General features: G+C 38.4%; 1 protein-coding gene across 3 annotated transcripts in view; it reads left to right on the top strand.

Moving 5' to 3' along the window:
- The first annotated feature begins 6,120 nt into the window (after window positions 1-6,120).
- SNAPC3 (small nuclear RNA activating complex polypeptide 3) overlaps window positions 6,121-20,053 on the top strand; it is a 40,395-nt gene continuing 26,462 nt past the window's right edge. Inside the window, exons 1-6 of one of the 3 annotated variants that reach the window (XM_069090680.1) lie at window positions 6,340-6,472; window positions 6,679-6,832; window positions 7,698-7,775; window positions 12,669-12,753; window positions 13,377-13,481; window positions 15,843-15,992. In XM_069090680.1, coding sequence (XP_068946781.1) covers window positions 6,771-6,832; window positions 7,698-7,775; window positions 12,669-12,753; window positions 13,377-13,481; window positions 15,843-15,992 — 480 coding nt within the window. In that variant the 5' untranslated portion in view covers window positions 6,340-6,472; window positions 6,679-6,770. Of the gene's footprint in view, window positions 6,473-6,678; window positions 6,833-7,697; window positions 7,776-12,668; window positions 12,754-13,376; window positions 13,482-15,842; window positions 15,993-20,053 lie in introns of all 3 variants that reach the window. The other 2 variants (XM_069090679.1, XM_069090678.1) reach the window with 2 other exon arrangements.

Here is a 20,053-nt window from a genome sequence, read left to right as displayed (position 1 = left end):
TCTACTCGAGAGCCCATATGAAGTGAAGGTGTTGACAATTGACATCCCAGTGTGGTCCCAAACTGGGTCTGTCATGTTCCCTTCTGACTCAGTCAACCCAGTAAGGGAATGGGCTTGCCCAGGTACTACCTTTAAATCTCTCTTTCTGGGTTCCCCTGTGTCACCCTAAATTATCTAAAACAGCAGGGATCCAAAAATCTCTGCTCAGCCTTTTACTATGTAACATTTTTATCATCACTTAAATAAAGTCAGAGATAACATACATATAAAATTTGCAGGTGACCACAAAGTTGGAAGGCATAGCTAAAATATTGGATGAATCTGGATTCAAAAGGACCCAACAGGCTGAATGTCAAGATTAATCTAATAAAGCAAAACTTAACAAGCATAAATGTGAAGTCTTATATTTAGATACTTGAAAAACCAATTGTGGTCCCAGAAACAAATAAGGAAGTGTACCTGACCACAAAGAAGCAAGGAAACTGCCAGAGCAGACTATTGCAAACATTGTCAGATGCCATTACTATACCATATGTTTGTCTTTAATTGTTTTTCTTTGTCGTTAGGAAGACTGCAACCTGGAGTAGTAAGAAATTTTTTTCTCCCCAAAATGACTATGATATAAAAATAAAAGGTATAAATAAAATATTTTAAGAAAGTAAAATTTTTAAATTGTCCTTAACTTGGGTTAAAAAAGAAAATAAACCAGCTGGAGATAGAAAATAGAAACTTATTGGAATCATACCAAAGGGAAACATTCCTACAGCACCCTCAGAGAAGCTTGGAGCAGGAATGCAGGAATTAGGAAACCCAGGTGTACAAAAAGATTTCATAGTGAACAGAATGCTGGCCTTGGAGTCAGGAAGACCCAAATTCACATCCGGCCTCAAGACTAGCTGGCTGACCCTGGGCAAGTCACTTAACCCCTTTTGCCTCAGTTTCCTCATCTGTAAAATGAGTTGGAGAAGGAAATGGCAAACCATTCCACTATCTTTGCCAAGAAAACCCCAAATGGGGTCACAATGAGTTGAACAGGTGCTGAAACAGCTGAACAACAAAGAGATGGTTCCCAGTGGAAGACAATGTGCGCCATCTGCTGGAGAGTTATTGATCTGTGGTAGAAACAGAGTTATTCAAAGGCTCCTTAGACAAATCCTTCAGGAGTTCCAAAGGATAGTGAGCAAGGCTTGTTAAGAATGACCACTACTTTCTGGGAGATGAAATAAGCTGTAGGAAATGATGATCAGAAAAAAATACGGCAAGGACTACACCTTGTTTTTTTCCCTTGCTGGATCCCCCACCCTGGAAGTCATAGAAATTATACAGGTCTCTGAAGGAGGAGAAAGACTTGACTTTCTAGGGAGGGCCACCATTCTCAGGGCTCGGGTATCTATTTGTCTATTGGTGGTGGTTGGTCAACAGTTGCTGCTAATGGTGATAAGGGAGGTGGGTCCTCTTTCCACAGTGATTTCTCTCTTCAGTGATGGCTGTGGAAAGCCATGGATGTGGATGATTGAACTGGAAATAAGTCCATTGGTTTGGAGGCACTATTATTTCCAAAACTCCTTAGCCCAAGGTCCTGAACAGACTCCATCAGGTACTGAAGGGACATGGTAATCATGGTGGTGGTGACAGTTGTGGTGGTGGTTTGACTTTCCTGGAACATACTACCTCCACAGTTAACCAGGGATCCTTGTGCAAGGAGAGGACCTTTGGCCCAAGGGTTATAAATAAATTTTTCAGAATAATACCATGATGTTGAAAGGACTCAAAATTATATCATACAGTTAGTGGAAGTTTGGGCTGGCTCCTGAGAATATTTAAAGCATTTTAGCCAGAGCCAGACTTTACTCTCCAGCTTGGCCTCACTTGGAGCTTTACAAGCCTAGTAGTTTGAACTACAAAAGAAGTGAAATGAAAGGTATGAGAAATAAATTCAGAAGGTTTCTGAAGGGGAGTTGTACTTTGTTATCTTTTATGCTGATATTATGTGTTATAAAACCTTATATATTAAAGTAATTAATTGGATTTTTATTATTTATAATGATGATTGCATTTTAAACATGAAAAACCTGGAACCTGCTAGACTATGGCAAATTTAAGCCTACAACATACAAGAATAAATTGAAGAGCCTGGGGAACTAGAGCCTAGAGAAGAGTCACTACATCAAAGGGCCTTTACACGGCAAGCACTGCGCTAAGAATCCAGAATACAAAGAAAGTCCCTGTCTTCAAGGAGTTTACAATCTAATGAGAGTAGACAACACACAAAAGGAAGCTGAAAAGGGGACTGGTCAAGAAGAGAGGCTATATAATTGCTAGGTGGTTAAAATTTAAAGGATGGAAATTTTAGTTTATTATGAGAAAAACCCTACTTAAATGTATTACCATACATGGAGCTGACCTTGAATTCTCTAGGCATATGGAAGTAAAGAACAATTATTTCTGAGTCTTATTTACCACCAAGAAAAGCTTCTAAGTATGGCACCGATGGCAGGTTGAGTCTGCTATCCAAAAATCAGACTAAGTATGGACAGGCTCATCACTGTCAGAGTAGTCACTAGGTGATGGATTCTTTGGTCATGATAATTCATGAAAGAGATAAAAATTTAAATGGTCCTTGCTCTCATATGACTTCCTACTATTTCCACAGGTGGGAAGAAGTATTGCAGTAGAGAAGAGGAATGGTAGAAAACACATAGAGGATGTTAAGAATCACATTTTTTAGAGCATTTACAAAGTTTGATTGAACTGTTGGAACTCTAAATGAGATCAGCAAGGCATTATGGTATGATGGAAAGAGGGTTGGATTTAGAAAAACACTGAATGCAATTTCTATTTATCTTCTGTAGGAACTGGTTCAGGGGCTTCCCCAGTCAGCTATAGATTCATTTAGGCAAATTCTATGGAAATGTGGGACAACTCTGAACAAATGGTAAGCCTATAATAGCTAGACAATTTAGCATATTTATCTTCTCTTATTTTCTTATCAATAGCCTTTAATAACTCTAGATTATTATTCTTTTCATGCAGAAAATTATGAGGGTTGCCAACAGTAATGTAGTGTATAGGTGGCTTGAATTACAGGCCTACCTTGTCGAGAACTAACTATATAAATACCTCCCATTTCTGGGCCTCAGTTTCCTTATCCATAAAATGAGTTTGGACTTAGTGATTTCTAAGGTCACTTCTAGTTTTAATCAGCTATAGAGGGTAGGGACATAGTTATGGATGGAGTCACATTAAAAGTAGATATTCTTATCTTGATATAGGGTCTATACTAGAAAATTATTTAACCTGAAGCAGATTCTGTTCCTATAATTGACTATCTTTCTCTCTCAAATGCATTGTGGTGAAGTTCAGGCTGGACCTCCCAAGCTCCTGAGCTTGATATTACTAGAGGTAAAGAAAAAATTGTTAGACTATAACAGACTTGGAATAAGTGTTCTTAAAATGGACTACAGATAATCTGATTTCACTAAAATTGTACATACAACAGAATCTTATATGATAATTATATATGATGTATATTATATACATATATACACACACATATGTATGTATATATGTGTATATAAATATATATATTCCTGACAACTACAAGGTGGGTTGTTGTTGTTTTTATTTTTTAAATGTGTGTGCACAAGAAGGTGGATCTGTAGAATACAATAGAGTGCTGTACCCTTAAACCTGACTGACTTAAAAGAGGGAAGGTATACCAACTATATAGGGGCAGGAGTTTGGTCAATGAAAGCAGCTGAAGAGGTCAAAAAGTTTGCTACAGTTAACATTCACCTGAAATGAGCATTATATGAAAATTCCAAAAATATGGAATTTCAACTTGGATGCTGTGATAGTAATGGAATATAAAGATTCCCCTGTATTGACTTGGTTTTCAAATTGATTGTGTTAAAACCCAGAGCTTGTTAATCCCACCTGTGGGATGGGCTTGTTGATGTGAAAAGAGAGACACAAACTGGGAGGAGCTGGTGATGTAGATTGGGAGAGACAAGAGAGAGGCAGAAGAACTTTTTGGAAGCAGCACCCTCGTGGAGGCAGAGAGAGAGACTGAGAGAATTGCCGGGAGCCACTTTGAATTGTCCTGGACTTTTGAGACCTGCCCCCTGAGCTGCCAAGGACTGAGGAGACATGGCTGTTTTGCTGGTATTTTGTCTGTCTGTTTTGATGTTGTTTTGCCAGATTTGTCCACTGGTGAAAGACAGTCCTTTTGTTGAAGAAGTCCTGGAACCTGGCTGTTGGCTAAGAGCTCCTGAGACTGTCCTGCAGACAGAGAGTGAATACTGTCCACTGGTGAAGGACAGTGCTGTTGTTGCAGGGGTCTGGGAACCTTTCTGTTGGTTCAGAGCTACTGAGACTGTCCTGCAGACAGAGAGTGAATACTGTCCACTGGTGAAGGACAGTGCTGTTGTTGCAGGGGTCTGGGAACCTTTCTGTTGGTTCAGAAGACCTGAAGAAGGATTTTCTTGTTGTATGTTTACAGAAATCCTAGGAGAGGGTTTTGCTAATGTTTTCAGGGGTTCTAGGACTCTTCTACAGACAGAGGATGAATTAATGAAGAGACTGGCAATGTATCTTGTGGCCTTGCTAAGCCTTGTCTCCCCAGGAACTAAGATTGCTGAGAACTTGCCTCATGTCAAGATGAAGAAAAGACCTCCATTTGGGTATTAAGTGCTGTGCTTAAACTTGATGTAACTCTGGGGTAGATTCAATTGTGATCCAGGGGTGGGGAACTTTTGACCTTTTTGTGTTCTATGGTTGAACAAATGAATGTACTTTACTTAGATTGGAAACTAATCTCCATTTGAGAAGAGGGGCTTTGTGGTGGACTGAATGAAGGTACAGCCTAGGGGTGGAGTAGTATTTAGAACAGGGACTTTGTAATTGATTGAATGAATATGAGGTCCTGAGGTGGGGTAGTACTTGGAGATTATTTAATCACACTTAGTAGATGCTGTATTTTGAATGATGTCATACTTTGATCTTCTCTGTTCTTGGTTTGTCACTGAATAAAATGGAGAGCACCTATGCTGGTATTCTGAACCTTGGGAAGTTGCCTCTGCTTGGCATTACATTGCAGATGCATTTTATGTGTATTGCTACACAAATGAGATAGTCCATGGTGCCCAGTTTAATGAATGGACCTGTACTACCAACAAAACAACCCTCTCATGTTAAATGAGGAAAGTGAAGTCCAGAAACAGAGCTATAAACAAGGAATTTTTGCACCTAGGCAAATAGCTGAAAAATGCCTTCTTTGGGGGTGGGCAGGGCATATGTGTATGTTTTGATACCCCATCCTGTGGCATGGAGACAGAAATGTCTTGGGACTGTATCAGAAACTCTTGCAATTTCCTATTTTAAGTACTAATTCTTGCTATTATTTCTAAGATGGAGAGGTGAATTTGGAGTCACATGGTCTAAACCTGAATTCTAGTTCTGTTATCAACTGCATGACCTTGGAAAGTCAGTTAACATCTCTAGGCCTCAATTCCATCATCTGTTAAATAAGGGGTTTGAACTGGGTGGCCTTTCCAAGTCTAGATCTTAGATGTCAGTAACCTCCAGATTCAGCTTCTGAGCCAAATATCTGGCAGTCAGGAGTCAAAACCACGTCCCCTTCTGCCTTCCCAAGAAGGTAGGTTCCTTGCAATGGGTGAATGTCCGGAACGTGACCCAGATCATTTGACTGGAAGGATTCTCCGCCCCAGACTTTTTTTTTAAACATCTAGAAGGCATTAGGAGAACAAGAGGTCTGTGGGTGGGGGAGCTGGGGTGAGTCCCCATAGTGAAAGCCTAGAGCATTTTCTGGGAAGTCCCCTAGCAGGCCACAGGGCCCACAGTTAGAACCGCTCCCACTCGGCAGCTCCTCCCAAAGCAGAGAACAATGCAACCTGAGGACACGCTCCTGAGGTTTTCTCTGCTGCGCACTGACGGGGCGGGGCAGGACGGGACGGCTGTGCTGTTGATGAGCGGAGCTTTCTGGGAAATGTAGTGCCTCGTTCTTCTCTCATGGCTGAGCTCTCAGCGTTGGAGAGGGGAGGGCTCTGCTCGAGACTACAAATCCCGCCACGCCCTGCGCTCCCGGCTGTGGTGGGAGTGGCGGCGGGTGGGGGGAGGGGTTGGAAACTCGGTTTTTTCGGAACGAGGAACGGAGGAGATCGGACATGGCTGCGGCTTCTGTTGGCGACGGTGGCGGCTCCACCAGCGGTGCGGACGGGTTCAGGTTCCCGGAGTACGAGATCCCGGAACTGAACACAAAGCCCTTCCTCGTGCGGACAGTGGGGAACCTGTGGAAGGAAAGGCTTCTTGGGGTCCGTGACTTCTCCCTGGAGCCGCCCGCGCCCAGCAGCCTGGACGGGGCTGGAGCCGAAGCCGGCGAGGAAGATGCGGCGGTGGCCGAGGACTTGGGCTGCAGTCTGGAGACCGCGGCCGAGCTGAGCCTCGTGTGTGGGTGAGTGCGCGGGGCCCCTGGGCCAGGAAGGGGGCACGGGGAGGATGGTCCCGGTCTGAACTCCTGTTCTGCCCACACTCCATAAATGAAGTAGTCTATTTAGGACTGTTGGGGGGTGGGGAAGCTAACTAGAGGTGAGTAAGAAGGAAAAGGGGAGGGGTTACTCCAAAGAGACTCTGGCGATCTATCATCCCTTTGTTACTTAGGAAGTTTGATACCACCTTCCTAAGAACAGCAAAAGCTGATAAAGGAAACCCTTGGATGATGGACACATGAGAGGAAGAGGATTTGGTGGGTGATGGAAAGACCACTGGAATCGGAGTCAAATCAGCCATTATTTAAGGGCCTGCTATGTGCCAGGTGATTGCCCTCAGCGTTGGGTTGCAAAAAGAGGCAGAAGACAGTTCCTGCCCTCAAGGAGGTTACAGTTTAATGGGGGAGAGAAATCAATGGACCTGGGTTTAGATCTCAGTTCCTGGGTGACTCTGGGCAAGTCATTTCATATCTCTTGGCCTTAGTTGCCTCTGTTAAAATCGGAAGGTTGGCTTTAATTTTCCTTCTGGCCATGATTCTGTCATCTCTGTGAATCTTACAATCTGTGACATTGTATCACAGATACCAGTTTTGAGAGTTTCTTTTGTGGTTGAGTATCTTCTTACTGATGATATCTTTGTTCAGTTTCCCTCAAGGACCAGCAATAAAAGAACCTTTCTGAGAAAGAAAAAGACTTGTTGATTTTATTTTGCCACTAACAGTATTGGAAGAATAGAAATAGTGGTGCACTCATGTTCAAATCTGGCCTCAGACACTTAGAAGCAATATGACCCTGGGCAAATCACTTAACCTATCTTTGCCTCAGTTTCTTCATCCATAAAATAGGGGTAATAAGGGCACCTATCTCCCGGGGTTTGTCTTGAGGAAAGATGAGATAACAGAAGTGCTTAGCACAGCTCCTGGCATACAGTAAGTTTTCGTATAGATGTTAGCTCTTATTATTATTAGCTATTATTTTCTTAGTGAAGATTTGTTGAATGGATAAAATGTTAAACCTACCAATTACATCTACTGTTCATTTCATAGTAACTGTACCAAAAATATTTCATTGAATGGAGTTTTATTTTGTGATATCACAGTTTTTACCTTAATTTTTAATTGTTCAGTACATTGTCACCCTAATAGACCAGGATGGTTATCTTCTTCTAAATTATTGCATTTCCATCTTTAGCTTGGATAAGTTGAAGTACTCTGAAGAGGTGGATGATCCAGAAGTCATTCCTGAAGACACCAACCTAGTAACTTTGGGGTATGGTAGACTTTGATTTTAAAAAGTTCATTTTCCATGTAGTAAAGATACTTACTACACACAATACTGTAATACCTTTTTAGTACAAGTCAGATTCCATCTAAGAAATATAATTTCTTTCATTTTCTTTTCATATTTGTATGATTAAGGTTTCTAAGCATCAGCATCTTGTTTGCTTGTTCCAGACTATTTCTGTTAATAATACAGATACCACCTGGGCTAAAAAAAAAGTAAGCCTTGACTTCTCCAGTGCCTTGAGATCCATATCCAATCTGCCACCAAGTCCTTTTGACTCTTCTTTTGTGTAATGTCTCGCATCTTTCTTTTCATTCCCACTGCCATCATCCAGTACAACCTGTGTTGCTGTGCCAAAGAGAGAGATTTGTTATTTTGAAAAGTTCACTTCAGTAAAAAAAAAAAAAAATCAACAGCTCATAGAAAAAGATGTCTGTCGGAATGAAAATTTTGAATTTTCAGCAAGTTCACCAAGTAGTTTTACCTCTGCTCTCCTTCCCCTTCCCTCCATCTCATTCATATTGCATGAAGCTGTCAGATTAATTTTTACAGTGTCACTTCCCTACCCAAAAACCTTCCAAGGGTTCCCATTACCTCGAGGACAAAATCCAGATACCATAGTGTGATAGTATTCAAGAGCCTCCATATTCTGGCCCTAATATCCCTTATTTCCCACTATTCTTCCCCACTTTAATTGATCTATTCATGATTATCTTAAAGTGGCTTTTGTATTGCCACCTCTACTTTGTTTACACTGTACCTCTTGGAATATTACCTGCCCCATCTGAAGTACTCATTTTTAAGTCTTGCAGTATAAGGATTTCCTTTACACCTTTCCAGCTCACTGTGACCTCTCCCTCACTAGAAGCATTGTTATAGTTTGCAGTCTGGAATTAAATTCTGTCTTTTATCATCATTTAACTCCCTAAGATTGCTAACTCATTGAGGAAGAAGATTTTCTGTTCATCCTTTTTGTATCTTTCCTATCCTGCCTCCCACTCTAAATGTAATACCCTGCAGTAGTAAGGTATTGTTTGATTAATTAGTTGGGCCTTTGGAATTCCTAGAAAAGTATTTGACCTAATATACCGAAGGATGGCAAGGAAATGAAGATGAATTAAACTTAATAATTATTCAATTGTCATTAAAAGGTTGCTTGACTCTGCTGTTTTCCATCTTCCTGTGGCAGTTTGTCCATATTAGACCTCCCTGAGGTTCCTTCCTCCCACTCCATTCTGTGGGTCTACCTGAGTAAAATTATGCCTTTAATAAATTGTGATGAAGTGAGTTTGATAAGAGGAGTTAGTACATATTTCTTTTTCCCAGACTGGGTCTTGGAAGACTTTGTTGTATGTTAAAAATGTTGCAGATACCTAAGCGAAGGAACAATTTAAAATCAGACAAAGTATCAAACTTTATTTTTTGGCCCTGTTCCCCAGCGCTTTTGTTGGGCTTTTGTTCCTCTCCACCCCAAACCATACCTACACAAATACCCCTTAGAGAATTAAATTGGATAGTTTTCTGGCTCAAGATATAGAAATTATTCTCCTAAATTGTATTCCCCTAAACTGTATTTCTTCAAAGGGTAGGTGGTCAATTTCACAGAGAATACAACTTGACAGAGCAGTGGATACACATCATGAGCTGACATGGAACTGCATCAGCCCCTCAGGGACGTCCCCTGTAACTACTGCTTTAGGAAACTCCTAACCATTCAGTGAAAAATTATGATTCCAAAGGACTGAAGACAAAACATGCTGCCAGGAAAAGGCGGTGGGCTCAGATAAGAATGAGATGTGCACTTTTGGATGTTGCCCGTGTGGGAGTTTGCTTTGTTTGATGATGCATACTTGTTATACAGGTTTTCTTTGTTTGTTTAGTCTTAGAATAAGGAGAGATTTATTGATATACAGGGGGAGGGGGAACTGTTTAGTCTTAGAATGAGGAGAAGCTCAGTGATATAAGGGGGAGGGGCCCTGCAGCAGTGTGCAGGGTCCTACAACCAATATATATGAAAGAGGGAGGACTTGACCCTAGGTCTTCTTGATGCCAAGACCAGCTTTCTTTCCCTTTCACTATATTTCCTTTCAGCTTTCAGTTTTCTAAAACTATAGCACAGGAGATACTAATATACTTTAATAGAGGGAATCCCTTACAAAGGATCTCTTTACATTTATGAAATCACAGGTCCAGTCCAAAGTAAATATTGTCCAGATACACATACATAAAAATATGTGTGTATAAACATGCCCAAATTGAGTATGTGGGTGTATATATTTCCCCCATTTCATTATAATGCAATACTCTTTTCTCTGACCAACAAAAGGGCTACGTAATGTTTAGTTATACATGTGGCAGGGGTTGGAGGGAGTGGGAGGCATAGAGATTCTGACATTTGCTTTCACAACCCTCAACAATCTATGTCGCTTCTTTAAATTTCAAGTTTTAGCCATTTAAGAAAAGATTTTGGGGCGGCTAGGTGATGCAGTGAATAGAGCACTGGCCCTGGAGTCAGGAGGACCTGAGTTCAAATCTGTCCTCAGACACTTAACACTAAGCAACTCCTTTTCCCCTCCAAAAAAAAAAAAGATTTTGGTTCCCAAGGAAAAAAGAAATTAATTTTTACTATTTGTGCTTAATTGTAAGTGCCATAAAATAGACACATGAATTTATGGAAATTTAAAATCACCCTGAAGGAAAGCATTTAAATCATTGACCAAGTATCACTTGATAAAAATATCGTACTATTGGTTGCAAAAGGAATTTTTGCCACTGTCTAGTTCTGTGACCTTGGGAAAGTTGCTTCCCCTTCCTTGGCTTCAATTGCCTCACCTGTAAAACTCTTGTAAGAGTTAGTAGATGATGTCTAAAAGTTTTTTCTGGTTTTATATTTCTGTCATACTATACGAACTTAGCCAAAGAGAAATTGAGATTGGAATAGTACATATAGGTTAGGCTTCATTCAGATTGTGGGTAGTGGCTTTTTTTTCTTACAGATTTAGAAATAAGCCAGATTATATCTAGTAGTAATCATCTTTCTGCATGAATAATGTAATTTAGTATAATTTTTGAAATTCAGTTTTGATTTAAAATCAGATTTAATTAAATTTATATTTCTGAATTCTCACTCTTCTTCCCCTTCCTCCACACATTGAAAAAACAAGAAAAAACAAAACCTGTTAACAAGCAAGCAAAATTTCCCTCATTAGCCATGCCCCTCAAAAAGTATGCCTCCATCCACATGCTCTAGGTCTAGAAGTGGGTGGCATATTTTATGAATCCTTTGGAATTGTAATTGGTCATTTTGTTGATCCGAGTTCCTAAATCTTTTAAAGTTATATGTCATTGTTATTGTTTAATTTCTTTTTCTGGTTCTTCACTTTGCATCTGTTTCATACAAATCTTTCTAGCTTTTCTCTGAAACCATTCCCTTTTATCATTTCTTACAGAATAATAGTATTCCATCACATTCATATGCTATAACTTGTTCAGCTGTTCCCCTTTTGATGGGCACCCCCACAGTTCCAATTCCTTGCTGCCACCAGAAGAGCACCCATAAATTTTTTGTACATTTGCATCCTTTTCCTTTGAACTCATAAATAGACCTCAGAGTGGTATAACTGGATCAAAGGTTATGCACAGTGTAGTTATTTTGGGGTCATAGTTCTCAGGATGGTTTTACTAGTTTACAGCTTCACTTTAAAAACCTGGTTTTTAAAATACCTGTTTTACTTAGAGCTCCTCCAGCATTTGTCATTTTCCTTGTTTGTCCACCTAGCCCATCTAAGAGGAGCACGTTACTACCTCAGAGTTGTTTTAATTTGCATTTATTAGTGCAATTATTAGAGTGTTTTTTCCCACAGATATTGATATACTGTATTTCTTCCTCTAAAAACTGCTTGTTTCATATCCTTTAAGCATTTATCATTTGGGGAATGGTTCTTATTCTTAGAAATTTGACTCAGTTCCCTAGATAGATATCTTAGAAATGAGATCTTTTCCAGAGAAACTTGGTATAAAGTTTCTTCTCCCTCCCACCCCATTTCTTGCTTTTCAGCTGATTTTAACTGTATCAGAAAACCTTTTTAATTTGATGTAATCAAAATTGTCCATTTTACCTTCTGTGAAGCTCTCTATCTCTTGTTCAGTCATGAATTCTTCCCCCATCCATAAATCTGACAGTTTATTTCCATGTTCCTTTGATTTGTTTATGATTTTTATCCTTTATGTCTAAATCATGTATCCCTTTGGAGCTCATCTTGGTATATGGTGTAAGATATTAGTCTCCAACTAGTTTCTTACAGTTTTCCAGCATGTTTTGGCACCTAAATGACTTCTTGCTCCATGACTAGAATCCTTGGGTCTATCAAATGGTGGGTCCCTGAGCTCATTAGGTTCTTTATATTGTGTACCTAATTTATTCCACTTAACCTCTCTGTTTCTTTCCCAGTACCAAATTGTAGTATAGTTTGAGATCTGGTACTGCTAAAGTCCTCTTCCTTCTCACTTTTTTCATTAATTTCCTTGATATTCTTGACATTTTGTTATTTCAGATGAATTTTTTTTATAGCTCTATTAAATAATCCTATGGTAGTTTGATATGGCAGTGATAAGTAGTGGTTTTATGTGTTTTTTTTTTTTTACAAAATATTTTCCCTTTTAGGTGTTTAACGTAATCAGCTTCATTGAATACACCAGAAAGAATTAAGTAAAGATTTCCAGTTTTCAGTGAGATCAACAAATTTCCAACATAGGCATTAAAGCACTTATTTGTAGAAAATCTTCAGTTGTTTTACACACAACTTTTAAATCATAGACATCTTTGATATTTCAGTGGCAAAGTTTTTTTTAAGTTTTATCTTTCTAAAACTCCACTAGACTTAGAAAGAGGGCCTTGGAGCATCGAGAAGAAACCATAACAGTAGATCGTATCTGCAGACAAGAAACCTTTGCCTATGAGATGGTAAGATTCCTTCTTTTTCTGTCACTGCTCATGAAATAATTACCTCTTGTTTAGTGTTTGAGCATTAGTGAAGCCTTTTTATTTTATATGCTTAACTCACAATTCCCAGGCAGTTTTTCAGAATGTCTAGAAGGCAGTATGGAGGTGGGAGGGGGAGGATTACATATAATCCCAGTGACTGATGCCCTTACATGCTCAGGCTTTGCTTTTGTCCCTGCGCTTAGTGCTTTCCCTTTTCACCTTTCCTTGGTTCTGTTCTTAGTGCTGACTTTGTATCTGTTTGTAGCCCTGCTCCTGGTTCCTTTTCTGTTTCCTACATGAACCTGGCCTTGTATTCATCTCTCAGGCCTCATCTCTCAGGCCACATTTCTCCTCTCATCGTAAGAAAAATAGGCATTTTCAGACAGATAAAAAGATCAGATTTTATAACATCATGGAAATTTATAGGGTCATCTACTTTCTCTTCTATCCTCATTAAACTATTTGTTTTGTCAATAAACCACAATTTCAAAAGTAATGTATTTAGTCGTGAGCATGATCAGTCATGAAATATGAAGTAGCTTTTTGCTCGCTAGAAGCTTACTTGTTCATTGTTCATTTTTTCTATTCTTCTTCCCCATCAGGAATCACATGCCATAGGAAAGAAGCCATCAAATCCAGCAGACTTAGTTAATGAAGGAGAACTTATCTTAACTCTGAATATCTTCTATCCTGTTATATTTAGTAAGGTCAGTTTTGAAACCTAATAAAATTTCTTGATTGTTTTATCATAATTGATTTCCTATAATAACCAATCAACAAACATTATGAAGCACCTACTATGTGCCAGGTACTGTACCAGGTACTGGGGATGAAAAAAAAAAAGAAATTATCATTGCTTTCAAGGACCTTCCATTCTGTCAGGGGAGATAACATGTCTATACGTTTGTGGGGATCAGGAAAGGCTTCATGTAGGTGCTATTGCTCGAATGGAGTCTTGAGGGAAGCAGAGGATTCTGTGTAATGGAGGGCAATGATGGGGTACATTCCAGGGTGGAGGTGGGGTGAGGGTGACAGCTGCAGTACAAAAGCATGAGAATGGACTAGGGAGTGTTGTATGTCAGGTACAGAGAGAAAGCCAGTTTGACTGGTGGCAAAGTGTGGGAAGAGGGAGAAGTGTATAATGAGGCTGAAAAAGTAAGATGAGACCAAGTCTTTTAAAGACTGAGAACTTAAAAAATCAAAAGGAGGATTTATATTTTATTCTAGAGGCAATAGGGAGTTGCTGGAGTTTATTGAGTAGAAGATTGATATGGTCAGATCTGTTCTTGAATAAAATAATTTTAACACTTGAGTGGAGGATAGATTTGAATGAAAAGAGAATTGAGGCAGAGGGACCAATTAGAATGCCATTGCAGTCATCTAGGCAGGAAGTAATGTACTACATTAAGGGGGTGACTATGTAAGAAGCCAGAAAGGGCCAGGTGTAAGAGATGTGTACATAAAAATGGCAAGATTTGGTAAATTGATTTGAATGGGAGCAAATTTGAATGTGAATGGGAGCAAAGAATCAAGGATTACATGAAAGTTACAAATGTGGGAGACTGGGAATGCCCTCTCTAGAAAGAACATTAGGAGGCAAGATTTTGGGCAAAAGATGAGTTTTGTTTTGGATGTTTACCTTTGAAATATCTCTAAGAAATCTAGTTTCACATGCCTTATTGGCAGTTCGAAAAGCTAGAATTCTTTTATTGTTATTTCCCTTTGTTTCATATTCTGCAAGGACCAGAAATAATACTGCCAAATACTATTTAGAGTTTAAAAGGCTGTTTCTGGATCTGAAAGTCCACATGGGCTCAAAAATTTATAAATGATTGTTGAGTTGGATTGAAAAGTTTTGTCTTTGGGGTGGCTAGATGGCACAGTGAATAGAGCACCAGTCCTGGAGTCAGGAGGACCTGCATTCAAATCCGGCCTCAGACACTTAACACAAAAAACTAGCCATAATTGCCCTCCAAAATGCAAAAAAAAAAAAAAAGAGAGAGAGAGAAAAGTTTTGTCTTTTAAGAAAGAACCTTGAATATAAATGAATGTTGGATAATCTGATTGGGAGGTCTGCCTCATTAAATTAGTTTTTATAGCTTATTTCTCCTTATACTGTTGGACTTAAGACTAGACATAATTTTCACAAAATCACTGAATATTACAGCTGGACTAAACCTTAAAGATCATCCCTTTGTTTTAAAGATGAGGAAAATTAGACGCTGATACATGAAACAACTTCCTCAAGTTACTGCCTGAAATGGCAGATCTGAGTTTTAGACACATTTGTTCTACTCTGAATCCAGTGTTCTTTTCCACTGCACTATGCCTTTGCCTCTAACAAAACAGAAAAGCTAAGTTACATTAATTGGAAATTGAACCTGGATCTACTGATAGATAAGGTTCTTGCAGAGAAGACTTTTCTGTTACTAAGTAACCAACATTCTTTTAAAAATTCTTCTAGTAAAAAAGAAAGAGAGAAATATGTATGTATGTATCTATACATAGACACTTAATATGTATAAAAATGGTTGTATTTTCCTCAATTTTAAATGATAAAATATATCTATTGTACCTACCTTGGGGGTGTTTTAAGAACAGAATGATGTAATAAATGTAAAAGCATATTTTTAAAAAAGGTAGAAGTATAGATATTTCTAAAATAGCAGGGGTAGCAGTATTGCTATAAACATCCATTTAAATACAGGTAATCTCTAGCTTATAAGTATGTACTTACTACCCATGATAAAAAAAAAAATTCCCATTTATATGTTTACAAAATGCTTTCCTCACAATAACCCTGTGAGATAAGTAGGATAGCATCTCCATTTTGCAAAGAAGAAAAAAAAGGTTTAAAGAGATTTAAGTGTCTTGCATAAAGTCAACCCATTTAGCTTCAAACACAACTTTTTAAGTGTTGGAAATGGAATTTGAACATGGGTCTCTATTTACTTTTAATTCCAGCATTGTTTCCAGTATACCATGCCTACAAAGAGAGGTCCCAATCCTGGCATAGGCACATTTCCCCTTTTGATGCTGACTTTTTTGTCTTACTATTTGACTTGTAGCATAAAGAACGCAAACCCTATCAAACCCTACTGGTGTTGGGTAGTCAAAAGCTCACAGAGCTCAGAGATTCATTTTGCTGTGCTAGTGACCTTCAGATTGGAGGAGAATTCAGCAGCACACCTGACCAGGCACCAGAACATACCAGCAAGGTAAGGTGATTTTTCACAAAAACTAAGCAATGATATAAGCAGTATATATACAATTGTAGTTTATAACATTAGATAAATGTCCTATCAAATGCCCTATTTGGACAGGCTTTATGATAGATGGAAATTTTTTTCAAGTTAACCTTCTTGAGTGCTTCATAGAAAATATAAATACTATGGAATACAAATACTAGTCTCTTGAGAAATGAGCAAAATTTTGAAACCATCAGTAAAATAAAGGAAATGAGCTTTGTCTGTTACTTGCCTTTAGAGGAGGAGGAGGAGGAATGAACTTGACCCTCTTTGATGGGGATGCTGCACCAGTTCATGAATCAGAAGACCAGATCTAATCCCAGCTCTGCCACTTATCCACATTATACATGTGATCTTTAGAAAGTCACTTAAACTTTTGAGTCTTCAGTTTCCTCATCAGCAAATTGAGATATTAATACATGTCCTGTTTGATTACCCAACTTTATTACATTTGGGTGTCATTATAGACCTAGAGCTGGAAGAGATCTGAGACCCCTCATTTAACAGATGAGGAACCTGGAACGAAGAAGGTAAATAACTTGACCAAGGTCACAAAGAAAGTGAACTTCAGAGCTGAGATTTGAACCTATGTCCTCAGCTGCTTCTTTGTAGTACCTCTTTGTAACTCCCACCTCAGTGAACAAGTTGGAATTGTAAAGGAATGACTTAAAAAAAAACAACTCAGGGTCTCTGTCTTTTTTACTCCCCATTTTCAATCAGTTATCAAGTTCTAATCCATCTGCCTCCACAATCTGTATCATATCCATATTTCTTTTTCTGTTCCCATTGCCCTTTCCTAGTTCACTCTCTTTTAAGCCGCATAGCTGTTTTCCTTCCTTCCGGTTTCTTCTCCCGTCCATCTATGAGGATGTTTTTCTAACACGGCTATGATCTCACTCCTTTTCTTGTACTACATAAACATGCTCTGCCCAGACTTGGAAGTCATAGAATCTTAGAGATAAAGAGAACCAACCATAAGGATTATCTAGTCCAACCCATTTTTTTTTTTTGCAGATGAGGAAACTGAGGCCCAGAGGGCATTCTTATCTTTTAGTTCCCAGTTTAGGAGCCATCTCTAAGAAGTTTTAATTGTTCGTAATACTTTGTCTTCTGTGTACTTGTCATTTGATGTTTTATAATTATTTATACCCCTGTTTTAACTGCCATAATAGATTATGAACTCTTTGAGGACAGTCTTTTATATATATCATTTTATCTCTCCTCACACATTGCTTTTAATGTTTAGCCAATACTCAGTGTTTAAAAGAAAGGAACTACCAGATTTCACAAAGTGGTCTTTCTCTTTTCTCTCATTATTCCCTTCTCTACCAATTAAATTAACTTTTAATTAAATTATGAATATCATGTTAGTGTCCTGTTTCCTTCACATTATCTTATACTGTGTTTTATAGCTAGTCAGGTGGAGCTATTAGTATGTCACAGAGGGAATTCATTGCTCATTGTAGATACAGTATAGCAATAGGTCTGGTATAACTTCATGGTAAATATGCATTAAAGAGGCAATAAGAAGGAACAATTTGTTGCTTATCATTGAAAATGGCAGAATTCATTAGTGAGAAGATTATTCCTATTTTATATGTCTTCAATACATTTTTCTTGTATTTTGAAATGGACAGAAGTTGTAATTAGGGTAGCGAAAGTTTCTGCTAAATTTAAGCGTTTACTTATCTCTTCCAAGATTTCAACTCAGGTTTTTTCTTAGAAGAATTTCAACAGACAGCTATGTCAAATAAGGCATTATTAAAAATTTATTGAAGCAGGTGGCTAGGTGGCACACTGAATAGAGTACTGGCCCTGGAGTCAGGAGGACCTGAATTTAAATCCGGCCTCAGAAACGTGATAACAAAAACTAAAAAACAAAAAGCAAAAAAAAAAATTTATTGAAGTGATTAAAGAGGACATTTTACCAATTTATTTAATTAATGCCTTTGCATCTAATTCCTCATCCTGGTGTGGAATGGCCTTGAGTTCACAGAGGCTGTACCAGAACAGCAATAGACCTTGGGTGAAGCAAACTGGAAAGGCTTGGAGTACAAGACCCTAGACTAACCATTCTTTTATGTTATTTTATTCAAAATTATTTGTTAAAACTCCTCAATTTGATTCTTTTCTTAGATTACTGTTAGCTAGATAGAAGGGTGGTAGGAAGAGAAGAGCCAGGAGGGGCGGCTAGGTGGCACAGTGAATAGAGCACTGGCCCTGGAGTCAGAAGGACCTGAGTTCAAATTTGGCCTCAGACACTTAACAGAAAACTAGCCATGTGACCTTGGGCAAGTCACTTAACCCTAATTGCCCTGCCTTCCCCCCTCCAAAAAGCAAAAAACCCCAAAAATTTAGGGGCGGCTAGGTGGCACAGTGAATAGAGCACAGGCCCTAGAATCGGGAGGACCTAAGTTCAAATCTGGCCTCAAGTACTTTAACACTTACTAGCCATGTGACCTTGGGCAAATCACTTAACCCCAATTTGCCTTGCCTTCTCCCCTCCAAAAAAAAAAGGCAATAACATACACACTCAGGTGGAGAAATCTTTTATACTCAATAGGGAAGTAGGAGGGGAAGATGATAAGAGAAGGGTTGGGGAATAATAAGAAGGAGGGGGCAAATCAAGAGGAAGGCAATGGTCAGAAGCAAAATAAACTTTTGAGGAGTGACAGGATAAAAAAGAAAAAGAGACATAAACAGGAGAAAAAATTAGAATGCAGGGAAATTGACAGTAATTATAACTATGAATGTGAATAGGATGAATTTAATCATAAAACAGAAGTTGATAGCAGAATGGATTAGAAACCAGAATCCAACAGTATGTTGTTTATAGGAAACATACTTGGAACAGAAACACACACACACACAGTGAGTTAAATTAAAAGGACTGGAGCACAATCTTGTATGCTTCAGCTGAAGTAAAAAAGGGAAGAGTAGCAATCATTGTCTCAGACAAAACAGAATTAAAAGCAGTCCTAATTAAAAGAGATAAGCAGAATATAGGAGAGAGCAGATTGGGGGAGGGGCTATTCATGAGACCAATGTTTTGGGGTGATGGGTAAGGGAAAGATAGGGAGAAAATTTGTAACTCAAAATCTTGTGGAAATGAATATTGTAAACTAAAAATAAACATAAAATTTTAAAAAAGAGATAAGCAGGGAAACTACCTCTTGCTAAAAGGTACCATAGACAATGAAATAATATCAGTACTAAACACATTCACACCAAATTGCATAGCATCCATATTCTTAAAGGAAAAGTTTAGTGAGTTACAGGAGGAAGTAATAAAACTACACTAGTAGGGAACCCTAACTTTTTTCCTTCATTAACTACTTAATTTTAACCATAACATAAATTGAATGGGAATAGAAAGGAGTACCTTTTTTTCAGCCACATGTAGCACCTTCACAAATAATAGACCATTTATTAAGGCATGAAAACCTCACAAATGTAGAGAAGCAAAAAATATTAGCAGCATCCTTTCCAAGACCATAATGCCATAAAAATTACATTCAATAAAGAACCATGGAAACATAGCTTTAAAAATTAATTGGTACTAAATAATCTTAATTCTAAAGAATGAGTGAGTAAACAAATAATTCCATTAAACAGAATGACAACAATGAGACAACGTAACACAATTTGTGTAATGCAGCCAAAGTCGTACTTGGGAGAAAATTTATAGTTCTAAATGCTTACATCAATAAAATGGAGAAAGAGGGGATCAAGGAATTAAACATGCAGTTTAAAAAAAATAAGGAAAGAACAAATTTAAAATGCCTAAGCACCAGAATGGAAATCGTGAAAAAATGAAAATAAAAGTGAAAGTTTTTAAAAATTATGAAAGTAGGGGCAGCTAGGTGGTGCAGTGAGTAAAGCACCGGCCCTGGAGTTGGGAGGGCCCAAGTTCGGTTCCAGCCTGAGACACTTAACACCCACACAAAAAAAAAATACTAGCCTTGTAACCTTGGGCAAGTTCCTTAACCCCAATTGCCCTTCAAAGGCAAAAAAAAAAAATTATGAAAGTA

This window comes from Petaurus breviceps, unplaced genomic scaffold, assembly GCF_028583685.1.
Source record: "Petaurus breviceps papuanus isolate PSGF00001 unplaced genomic scaffold, PetGlider_PUasm1.0 187, whole genome shotgun sequence".
Taxonomy (NCBI): domain Eukaryota; kingdom Metazoa; phylum Chordata; class Mammalia; order Diprotodontia; family Petauridae; genus Petaurus; species Petaurus breviceps.
This window is presented reverse-complemented; position numbering and strand designations above follow the sequence as displayed.